At 40.6% G+C, this 12,218-nt stretch overlaps 2 protein-coding genes across 5 annotated transcripts in view; one reads left to right on the forward strand and one right to left on the reverse strand.

The window, feature by feature from the left end:
• DBT (dihydrolipoamide branched chain transacylase E2) overlaps positions 1-3,627 on the reverse strand; it is a 47,920-nt gene extending 44,293 nt beyond the window's left edge. The window contains exon 1 of the mRNA XM_073234356.1: positions 3,524-3,627. Within this exon, the coding sequence (XP_073090457.1) occupies positions 3,524-3,574 (51 nt within the window). The 5' untranslated portion in view covers positions 3,575-3,627. The remainder of the gene's footprint in view (positions 1-3,523) is intronic.
• A 4,734-nt stretch (positions 3,628-8,361) lies between these two features.
• RTCA (RNA 3'-terminal phosphate cyclase) overlaps positions 8,362-12,218 on the forward strand; it is a 29,658-nt gene continuing 25,801 nt past the window's right edge. For 2 of the 4 annotated variants that reach the window (XM_073234359.1, XM_073234358.1), the window contains exons 1-3: positions 8,362-8,643; positions 8,751-8,851; positions 10,419-10,562. In XM_073234359.1, the coding sequence (XP_073090460.1) occupies positions 8,599-8,643; positions 8,751-8,851; positions 10,419-10,562 (290 nt within the window). In that variant the 5' untranslated portion in view covers positions 8,362-8,598. Of the gene's footprint in view, positions 8,644-8,750; positions 8,852-10,340; positions 10,563-12,218 lie in introns of those variants that run through there. The other 2 variants (XM_073234360.1, XM_073234361.1) reach the window with 2 other exon arrangements.

Here is a 12,218-nt window from a genome sequence, read left to right on the forward strand (position 1 = left end):
CTGATTTAAAGTAGGATAAATTATCCCTGCTTTCAACTTAAACCTAATTGAGACAATACACCCACAAATGGATTCATGTGTTTGCATACACATACACACACACACACTCTCGTATGTCGGCATGTATGCTCTCATTTTTTGTAAAAAGTATAAACAGTAGTGTTAAAGGACTTTAAGTAAAGAAATTTTTTTTTCAGGTTGTCTTGACCTGGGAAAGCTTCCTGGAAGAAAATGTAAGCTGGGCCTTACATAATAAGTATCAATAATTAAAGAGCAGAAGTGCCCTTTTAAGGCAGAGAAAAGAGCATAAACAAAAGGAACTTGATTAGCATGTCTCCTAGGGTAATGTTTAGCTTGATTTGGCTTGATGGAGCTGAAAAAAAAGAACAGTGGCAGTAGCTCAAGGACCACACTGTTTATGTCTGTAAATGTCAGGATGAGTCTGAACTCTGACATAACAGGCTGTTGAAGAAAAGGGATTAAGTAATTAATCTATCTGCATTATTGATCAGATTACAACAGGCAAGAAAGGGAGAAGTTAGGGAACTATTATAATCTTGAGGCATGAAATGACAGGCTCCTGACTGGGGTCATTTACAGTAGAAAGAGAGAGGAAGCAAGTAAGTGAAACAGGTTTTACATGAAAATAGTGAATGAATGGCAAGGCTACGAAGCAGTAGTGAAGCTGCTGAATGGAAGGATAAAAAGGCAACAGAAGGGAAAGGAAGAAAAAAATTTTTAAGCTATGAAAGACAAGATATTTATTTCTAGAAACAGAACACAAAAAATAGGAGATGCAAAGAAGGTTTAGCAGATGAACATTAACAAGGAAATAAATAATAATATTTCAACAGTTTTTTATTGAGCACTCCTAAACACAGGGATTGTGCTACACTTGGGATTTCAAAGCTAAATAAGATAGAGAACATAGTCCCTGAATTCAAGCTGCTTCCACTATACTAAGGAAAGACAGACAAAATAGAAAAATTCAATGTAACAGTAAATTAATCAAAAGTCAAATACCTGATGCAGTAGGGAAGTATAAAACACAACACAAAAAATCCTTCTTAATAATTTATTATAGGTGATAAGATCTCTTGTTTATAACTTTTTATAACAGATGAAAAAAAATGGGCTGTCTTTTCCTGAGTCATTCAATGAATGTTTATTGAGTACCTACTATGTGCTAGGCACTTAGGATTAGAAAACAACATAGATGCCAATTCCTTCCTTTATGTAGTGTAAAGTCCACACTGTGAAAGATAAAGACAAATAGGTGATTATAACACAGTGGTATAATATGGGAAACAGAGTGTTAGGGGAACACAAAGGAGAGAACCTACCTGGAGAAAGTAACTTGAAGTAGCACCTAAGGGATGAGTAGGAGTCACTCACGAATGACTCATGTTGCATATAAGGCCAAAGGGGAATAAGGCAAAGTCTTTAAAGTAGAGGAAATACATTTGCAAAGGTCTGGAGTCTGGAATTGAAAGAGAAGAGAGCAGTGTGTTCAATGAACTTAAGTTCAATATAGTTGGAGCATAAGGTAAGGGAGGGGGAAGTGTCAGAGTGGGGTTTGGGATGGCTAGATTTCAGCAAGGAAGGAAGCCTGGGAGATTGGAAAGGTGCAGATCAGAAACTGCCTCATTTGAATTCTGGACATTTTGGACATTTTGCTGAAAGCAGATTAAGCAAGGAGATGACATTTTTACTTTATAAGATTACCCTAGCTGCATACACTATGGAGCATGGGTTGGAGAGGTACAAGATTAGAGGCAGAAAGTCCAATTAGGAAGGACCAGGACACCTGCAGTTGGAGGCAGGTGGAGAATAATGGCGAGATTTTGGAGAGATTGACAGCCTAGAATCAAGAGGAACAGGTTTGAGAGCTTTGTTTCAGAGCCTAGATTCTGATGTGCTTTTGAGCCATTATGACAGACCGTGTGAGAAGGCTAAAGGCTAGCTCCTCCAAGATCCCTTGTGCTAGCAGTGGCCACATAATATAGTTCTGGCCAGTGGGTCAGACCGGTACCATTCCTTCCTCCTTCCTGCCTTGAATATGAAACCACGAGAGAAAGGCTAAGTGAATTGTTGAAATGACAACCCTTGTAATGATGAGCTACTAACCAGCTGCCCTCTAACTCTGGGGTGCTTTTCATGCAGATACTTAATTTCTTATTTATTGGTTGGTTTTTTATGACATGCAGCTGAAAAAACAACTCATATGCATGCAAATGGATACTTCCAGGACAGTAAGGTGTGTGTGTGTGTACGGCCCTAGAGTAGAGTTGGCTGCAAGACTGCCTTTAGGAATCATCAGCACATAGATAGCACCTAAATTCAAAGAACCCAGGAAGTACAAGAAGTACAGAAGGCCAATGTTAAAGCCCTCAGAAACACCAATATTTAAAAGTCAGGCAGGGAAATAGGAGAAAGAGATTGGGATAAAGTGACCAAAGACGTAGGAAAAATATCAGGAAGCTGGTACAGAAGCCAAGCACAGACAGCACTGTAAAGAGAGGCCAGTGACTAGTAAGATGCAAATATCAAGTTACAAGTATCCTCTCGGAACTCCTCTCTGACACCGCACCCCTTACCCCAGATCTGTTCTGTGCGTCCTGGTAGTTCTCTGCACTTGTCCCATCACAGCATGTCTCGACCGTGTTGTAACCGCCTGTTACTGTGTCCACCTCTCTCTCTCTTTCCCTTGTCCTCTAGCACACGGCTGTAATCTCTGAGAGGGCAGGGATTGTGTCTGTCTTGTTCATATTTGCATCCCCAGTGCTTTAGCGGGCTCTTCAAAGGTTTTGTAAGATCAGGGGTCGGCCACTGTATAGGAAGATCTAAGGAACAGGGGTCCCAGGAAGAAAAACGCTATGTAAATGGGATGAAACACCATGATTACTGGGATGTTAAGTGTTTGCTGCTAAAATACTGTGTGTGAAAGTGGGTAATTGGAAGGGAGATGGTGGTGGGTGGTACCTATGATGATAAAAAGGTTGAAAAGACAGGTGGTAGGAGAGAAGTACAGGTCCAGATTATGAAGCTCCAGCTACCCAGTTCCTAGTTGGCAAGGGCCCCTGGTGTTATGCTTTGTCTGGCAGGTTTCTCCCTCTGAATTGATGGATTTCCTGAGGCCAGAGGTCCTATTATGAGTGCCTGGCACACAGCGGGGGCTCAATAAATGGTTAATGAACACATCTCTCCATACCCCCAGAGCGTATAACAATATTACGATGTCCGGCACTTAGAATGGTGCTCGAAGGCTACTGGGGTCTGGGTGTAAATGGAGCTAGAAGGCGACGGTGTTGCCACAGAAACGCGTCCAGGTAAGGGGAGGGAGTGGGTCTCCAGACTGGTCGCCTAGCCACCTTTTCTGCCCTTATTTTTGCATGCATCCTTCCACCTCTCCCTCAATCTGCTCTGCATGCGCGCCACTAGGAGAACAAAGTAACAGACCTCTCGCTGATGACTCCGGGCAAACCACTCCTACCCCACCTCACATCTGCCCCAGACTGCTTACCAGCCGCCCCGCTTTGAGGCTGCAGGTTCTCAGCACACGCACTGCAGCCATCTTATTCCGGAAATGACACAACCTCCACGGTTGGAAGAGACGCCTCCGTGGAACCACCTATCGGAGTGGAAAACGCACGGACCTGAGCGGCCAATGGAGGGCGAAGGACCGAGCCTCCCACCGCACAGCCAACCAGCGGCGGGGCGGGGCCGGAGCTTCAGCCTAGGAATGCGGAGCCCCGCGGAGAGAAGCGGCACCCGGGCGGGGCGGGGCGGGGCGGGGTGAAGCCCAGATTTAATTTCTAGGATGAAGTTAGGCAGGGCACCGCTGTGTGCACCAACGCTCATCTTTTTGGTCCATGTGTTCGGGGAGATAGAGAGTGTGAAGGGAATACACAGGTAAATTATGTTGAATTAGGACATGAGCCACGAATAGGAAAATATCCCCTTCAGCCAGTTTTGCAACCGCCTTGATTACAGTAATGATTACATTTCTGTAGTTTGTATCAAGGCTCTTTATCACCAGCTGAGTCACGAGTCTATACTGGACCACTTCTCAGTGACTGGCATTTCTTACACACATTGAGTGTTCTTGATTATTGTGATTGACTTTTTTTTTTAATGGAAGATGAATAATGTTACCCTCTTGTCTTAAAAAAAAAAAACATGCCAACATTATCTTTTCTTCTTGGGGAATTTTGTTATATGCAGTGCCCACAATATACAATGTACTTCACAGACATAACCTTGATTCACTTGCTTCTTGGAGAAATGTCAAATTCGGGCCAACTGGAAAAGGTGAAAGGATCAGAGCTTTAATAGTATATCTTCCTCAGAGCAATTAATAAACCAATTTCTAGAAATGTCCCGAATGACATTTGCCTGCCTGTTTTTGTCTTTTACATGGGAATGAAAATCTGCACAGATGTCTAAAGAATTACAGGGAAAAAAATCTTGAAGATTAGGGACTGTGAAACAAACTCAGGTATTTCACAAATTTACTGTTAAATATTACCCCAAACTCTTTTTTTGCTTTTCAGTATATATTCCACACACATAAACTACTGTAAATATGAAATCTAAATCATTATCTTTATAAGAAAATCTGGGATAGTCAAGGGAACTTTAATTTTTTAGACTTTCTGATTAACAAAATATTTTATAGGCACTGTAATATATTTGATAACCCTATATGCTACGTGCATGTGTTTGTATGAAAAGAAGATGTAGTAGCTCTGTCTTTGAATTATTTTTCCTCCTTAGGGTCCCTATGCCACCTTCTTCCTCTTAGCTTTCCCTTTAATGCTACCTTCTTCCAAGAAAATATCTAGTTTACTTCTTTTCTTTTATTCATTTTACCTCATTGGATTATCATTTCTATATTTAGTATAATGTGCATCCTTATCTTTCCTTTCAAAATCAGGAGGTATTACAAGTTATTCCTTTCACTTGAGCTCAAAAGAACCAAAGAACCCATTTCTTTAACTTCTTAAGTCAATTTTCAGTCTTTCTTCTTTCCTAAAAATAATGTTTAATGATAAAAGTTTCTTTTGAAGTACTGGTTTCATTGCATTCCTTAGAATTTGATATGTAGAACTTTCATTTTTGTTCATCCTTAGCACTTTACACATTTTCTATTAACATTTCTTCTTTTATCCATTAATTATTTAGAAGTGTTTATCAGGTTCCAAACATCAGTATTTGGTGGCTGTTGCCTATTTCGGAATGAATTTCTAACACAATTGCATTTTGGTCAGAGAATGTCACCTGCATGATACAAATTCTTTGTATATTATTTAGACTTGCTTTATGGCTTAGTCATTTTTATAAATGTTTCATGAGTTTTTTAGGAAAATAATGTGTGATCTATAGTACTTGACTGAAGGATATATGTATGGATATATGTATGTAATATTATGTGTGTATATTACAAAATATGTAACAGTGTATATATTAGATAAAGCATATTGTTTTTTTTCAGGTCTTTGCCTTTCCTAAATTTTCCTCTGCTTGATCTACCAATAACTGAGTCATGATAAAATTTCATTATGCTGTAGTGGATTTATCAGTTTCTTCTTCTGTTCTGTCAATTTCTGATTTGTATTTTGAAGATATTTTATAAAATGCATACAAAGTTTTGAATGGCTGTTATTTTCCTGGTGAAGTCAACCTTTTATTATGTTGTAGTGACTTTTTTTGTCATTGATAAAACATCATATTGAAGTCTGAATTGTCATTAATATAGTGATACCAGCTTTATTTTAGTTGATATTTATCTGGAGCATTTTTTCTATCTTCTCATTTTCAAAGCTTCTCATAATTTTCAATGTTTTTGTTTTTTTAAAATATCAATCTCTGGATTCCAATCAGAAAGTTCATTTACTTTTATTATTTATATGTATGAACTTGTTTCTACTTTCTTACCTTAGTGCTTTCTTTTTATCCTGCTTTTTTATGCTGATTAAGGTGTTGTGTTTCTTTTTTTTTAATTAAATTGTATTTTCCCCTTAGTCCATTTTTCCCTTCAGCTGGTTTACACTGTTACTTGAGTCATTACCCTTGAAATTTTAGCTTGCATACTTAAAATCTTAATTTATGTCTTAACTCTTATGCCCAAAGGAAACTTTTGAATTCTTTAACTTTAGTCATCCATGTCTTGACTTACATACTTTTGTTGTCTGGTGTTATTTTATGCAATGTTTGTTTAGATTCACCTATGTTTCTACAGTTTCTTTGTTCATGATTTCTTCTCAAACTCCCTTCTAGGGTAATTATTCTTTCTGAAGTACATCCTTTAGAAAGTGTACACAGATCTTAAATTCAGTTTCTGTGTATTCTGTGTAAAAGTAAAGAAATCATTTTCTTTACTTCACCCTTGTTGTTGAAAATAAAATTTTGCTGGGGACTTAATTCTATGTTGATGGTTATTTTCTGTCAGTTTTCTGAAGGTATGAATCCATTGTCTTTCTTACTTCCACTGTTCTTTTGAAGAACTTGTTGTCAACCTAATTGCCCCTTCTTTGTAGATAACTGAACTCCACCACTTGTTACGTCATCTCCAATTCCTGGGCCTTGGTCCCTCATATAGTAACACCAACCTCACAGCTTTTTTTGAACAGAAAATATATATGAAAGCTTTATACAAATGCTTATTATTATTTACTCTTGCCTGGCTAATCTCTCCATCTTGTTCACTTCCCCTACCACTGGAAGTGGTTGGAATGAGGCAAAAGGAAGAGGCAGGACTTCCTAGCCCAAGTTAGAAATGAAGAAAGCCAAAAATTCCTCTGAGATTAACTTTTCTGTAACAGGGGCTAAGACGTCAGATAAGAGTAGAGCTTTTCTATTCCATCCCCCTGCCACTGCCATGCTTCATATTCTTGAATCTTTTGCCTGGATTATTGCATCATTTCAGGCTATTAGGTCCCTTTAGCAATCCATGTACTGTCAAAGCAATCGTTCTAAAATGCAAATATGATTACTTCCCTGATTAATATCTTAAGGTAAGCCCCAGAGGTTGTGATGTCCCAAATGGGGTTAAACAGTGTACCTGTTACCAGCGTATATATATGTATTCTCTGTCACAAAAGTGGTAGAACATTAGGATTAGACCATGGTGTTCACATCAGACCACCTTGGTTCATATGCCAGTCTTCCAGCTAATCCTTGTGTGACCTTGCAGCAAACTGTTTAACATATGCAATTGTAAAACAGAGATAAAAGTAGTAAGTACTTCAATAGGTTATGAATGTATGCAGGGCAAGACACTTAAGTACTCAAAAAATGTTGGCTGTTATTGTTATAGCTTTTTGTATTCTAATTGCTGTCCCCCTTAACTGTAAGTAAGCATATGCAAATTATTATTATTATTATTATTATTATTATTATTATTATTATTATGGATGACTCTGAAATTGATTACTTCTCAATATCTCCAATTTCTTCATGGTAGAAACTGCTTTACTCATTTTTGCTTACATAGAAGCTTGCATATCATTTGGTACTCAGTTATTGTAGTAACTGGGCCACAAGCATAATCAAGAAGCTTTTTCCGGCTCTGGTCTGAGGGGACTTATGTTAGCTGCACTGCGCACTGGAGTCAGGAGCTTACGCTCATTCTTGGACAAAGTAGCAGCAAAGTTTTGGCTTTTTGCAGCATTATATTACTGATTCTGCCCTTTCTCAGCCACCCCCAAATAAATCGTATCTCACAGAGGAAAAAGGATGGTAATACTTGACACACACACACACACACACACAAAGGATGGTAATACTTGACACACACACACACACACACACACACACACACACACACACACACACACACACACACACACACACACACACACACACACACACACACACACACACACACACACACACACACACACACACACACACACACACACACACACACACACACACACACACACACACACACACACACCACCTCCGGGGAAGGACGAGAGGCTCACGTATATCAACTCAAAAGGACACACACATTTCAAGGGACAGGCTGCAGAGAAGGCAAACCTGACCAGAGAGAAGGTGGCCGAGTACTGCAGGTCTGGACCTTTCTTACACGTTCAGCTGCTCTACGAGCCTCCAGTACTGGGTACGGCAGGATAAACACAGATGTTTGCACAAGTCTGCGAGAAAACTGGAGAGTCCAGTTAGAGATGAAACGGACACTTTGTGCAGTCTGCGGGTTTGCAGTGTTTAGAGTACACCTCTTCAAGGAACAGACTTCCCACTGCGTTCCAGGCTCCCTCCCTGGCCTCCACCCAGTCTCTGGGCCAGCTTGCGATTTGTCGGAGTTTTCTCGGCACCGCCTCCTTAAGGACCACACGGCACGCAGGCGCACTGGCTTCCAGCTGTAGGCGCTCGGGTTCAGGGCGCCGAGGGCCGAGGTCTTTTTTCCTGAACTCGTTCTTCGGCAGCAGCCGCACCGTCTGCTTTCCGGCCAGGCCCCCGCAGCCCCCATCCTGGTCAGGGGTTTCGGAGCTGCTGGGCGGGAGCCAGCGTCTCTTCCTCCGTCTCGGGCGGAGGCCTCGTCGCTGCGGGCCAGGCCCCAGGGCGCCCCCCATGGCGGGACAGCTGGTGGAGGTCGATGGCGGCATCATGGAAGGGGTAAGTGCGGAGCTGGAGGCCAGGAGGGCTGCGGCCACAGCCCTGGCTGCAGAGGGGGCGATTCACGCCGATGTTCTCTCTTCTCTCTGCACCCCCTGCTTTGTCAGGGCGGCCAGATCCTGAGGGTGTCCTCGGCCCTGAGCTGTCTGCTGGGCCTCCCTCTGCGGGTGCAGAAGATCCGCGCCGGCCGCAGCACGCCAGGCCTGAGGTAGGTCGGGGCGCTGGGGAGCGGGGCCGCGGGACTGGCGGGTGGGGGTTGGGGGGACCGACGGTGGGTCCGGAGGAGTTGGGGCGGAGGCGGGGCCTGGGGCGTCAGCCCGGGCGGTGATGCAGAGAAGGTCCCGGGGGCTCTGCTCGGGCTTGAGCGGTTAGCAGGAGGCTGGGTTTGAGTGGTCTTGAATACCTCGGGGCAAGTTGAGAAAATAGGTCCGTGTTCTCCCTATTTGGCTAGAATTGTGTCGTTTCCTAGTAAGTTCTCTTTTAAAATGTTTCCGCGCCTCATCGGACATTCCAAGTACCCGGAAAGCTTGTAGCAGCCGGCAAGATAGACTGAGTCAGAGGTCCGTAGGGCCGGAGGAAACTCCACTTTTCAACCAGTGCAATTTCTGCTGCCGCAGTTGTTATAATCAGAAAATGACCCTGAAGTGTGTTATAATGGCTTTCATTCAGACCGCTGGGAAACCGAAAAGGACCAGAATTGTCGATTGTGGAGTTGACCTTGCTTCTGTCTGGGAAGCTAGGCATGCTAAGATTCAAGTCTATGCATACACCTGTTGTCAGAGGACTCAGATTGAAGCCCAACTGATTCCTTTGTATTTGTATTTATTCCATTATCATTGATCAATTATCTCGTAGTCTTTTATCCACAATCTATAGTGAAATTATTAGAAGTCAGTTGTTGATATGTATTACATTAATTCTCTGTCAAAGCAGTTTTTTGCAGTTATCCATTTCACCAACAGGGAAATCCAGTTACCTAAGGGTGTGTTCGAATACTTTGTTTGCTAGGGCTGCCTTAACAAAATATCACAGACTGGGTGGCCTAAACAACGGAAGTTAATTTTCTTACAGTTGTGGAGGCTGGAAGTACAAGATCAAGATGTTGGCAGGGTTGGTTTCCTTTGAGGATCATAAGGGAAGATTCTGTTCCAGGCCTCTCTCTGGTTTGGAGATTGCCATCTTGTTACCCCTACACATAGTCATCCTTCTCTGCGTGGGCACCCCTGGTGTCTCTCTCCATGCCCTAATCTCTTTTCTGAGGATGCTAGTGAGAATGGATTAGTGCGTGCTTTAACTGCCTCTTTTTAACTTAATCACCTCTTTCAAGGCTCTTAATCACCTCCTTAAAGGCCCTGTCTCCAATACAACCACATTCTGAGGTATTGGGGGTTAAGGCTTCAACATAAGAATTTTGGGGGGAAGACAGCCCGTAACAATTACAATAGATTTTTCTGTAAACTGCAAGTGTTATTCGTGGTATTAGGTAGTTTTACTAGTTTTCCTCTTCTGCACGCTTCTGATTTGCAACAATAATTCAGTGTATGTTTTTATAGCTAAAATAACTGGCCTGGAAGGAACCCTTAAAGTGATGCCCACCAGTAGGTAGTCTAGGTGCATAAAAACCAAAAAGAAAGCTCTGACACTGAAGATCTGGCACTTAACTGTGGTTAGACCTTGCTATTTTCTTGCCATTGCAGTTTTATAAATATATCATAAAATGTGGGGATATAGGCAGTCTGAATGGACACGTTTTGATGCAGTATTATGACCTGAAGGCCTCAACATTTATCTGGACTGGAAATGATTCGAGATTTGTGTGATGGGCAACTGGAGGGGGCAGAAATCGGATCAACAGAAATAATGTTTATACCAAAGAAGATCAAAGGTGGAATCCACACAGCTGATACCAAGACAGCAGGGTATGTCACTTACATTCCAAGTACGGGTTTTGGAGTGAGACCTGGGTTCATAGGCAGATACTGCCATTTATTGGGTAAATTGTTTAACCTGTCTGTGCTTTAGTTTTCTCACTCTGAAATGGATATAAAAAATAACCTTTCAGGTTCAAGACTATGTAAGCTTTCAGGTACTTTATTGTTTATTAATTGTAGCTCTTACTATAGAATTTCATCATGTGTATAGTGTATTTGTTTATTTTTATATCTGAAAATGAGTAAGTTTTCATGCTTTGTAATAGTATTTTTTGCATTTTAGCATATTTTGTTCTTGGCTTCAATCTAAAAATTAGGTATTTTTATTGTCTTTTAATAGCTGCTTATGCAATCCAATTAGAAAATTTTAAATATAATCTTTTTTTTCCCCATTAGAAAATAGATTTAACGGTTAAAGGGAGCCTTTATCTTTTCCAAGAGTTCTTCCTTTTATTGACAAAACATGGGGAACAGTTTTTATGTTTTGTATGTTATTTGGCTGCATCCTTTTACCAAAGTCCTATCCATTTACTAGGAAATTTGGTAGAATATCAAGTAGTACTGTAAACCAGATGCCAGTGTGTTTCAGAAATGACTGTTTTAATAGATTATGATTTTTTGAGTTTAAGAAAATATTTAATGATAACTGACATTTGAATTATGATGTGAAAAAGGATGAAATTCTGACTATGAAAAGGGACCTGCTGATAGGCCTAAGGCAAGGCTAGGCTTGCTAAGTGAGAACTTTCTACAGAGGATTAAAGAATTTAGGGGGTGTCTGGCATATTATTTTGGGCATTTTCCTATACAAAAAAGGGAAAAAGTTACAGTTAATCAACTATCAAAAATTAACTGAAACAGAATCATAGAATTTTGAAGCTGCAAGAGGAAAATAGAAATCATGTATTTGAACCCTTCCTCCACTTTGTGAATGAGAGAATGAAGACCCTCTGGTGTTCAGTGATTTACCCAAGCCCATAGAGTCAGGGTCCTAACCAGAATTAGAATCTAGGCCTTCTCTGGCTTCTAATCCTCTAGAATGTATAGAAAATGAGTTTAAAGTTGATAATCCATCTTCATTCAGGGAACTAAAAGAAACTTGTTCCTTAGCAAGAAAATACATTTTACTTACATTCTAAATTTTCTGTCCCTAATTGTGATTACCATGTGTTTTCTCAAGCGTTTACCTTTGTTTTTGCAATTCTTTACTTGCCCAAAATTAAGGTTTTTACTATTCTTAGATTCTAATTTTATCAGGGGTAGAGGGTTCACTTTATATGTTGGGTTCCTCAGGGGGAATAAACAATGAGAAGTTTAGTAGTTATAAACCTGTAGTTTATATAGTAAACTAAACATTTCCAAGTCTTTTGGTCCTAGGCTCAACTACTTGAGAACAGAGATTATATTGCATCCATTTTCTCTTATAATGCCTAACATATTATGCAGTCAGTAAATATTTACTAAATTAATGAAATGCATTATGAGTGATAGAGACCGTCTAATCAGTATACATATATCATTGCCATAAGAAAGTTATTTGAAGGTCTATCTTTTGGTATGAGAGGTTATATCAAACTCCCTTTCAAACTATAATCTATGTGTGACTATGATTACTTTCCCTTGACTTTGGAGAAGAAGGAGATA

Source organism: Manis javanica, chromosome 4, assembly GCF_040802235.1.
Source record: "Manis javanica isolate MJ-LG chromosome 4, MJ_LKY, whole genome shotgun sequence".
Taxonomy (NCBI): domain Eukaryota; kingdom Metazoa; phylum Chordata; class Mammalia; order Pholidota; family Manidae; genus Manis; species Manis javanica.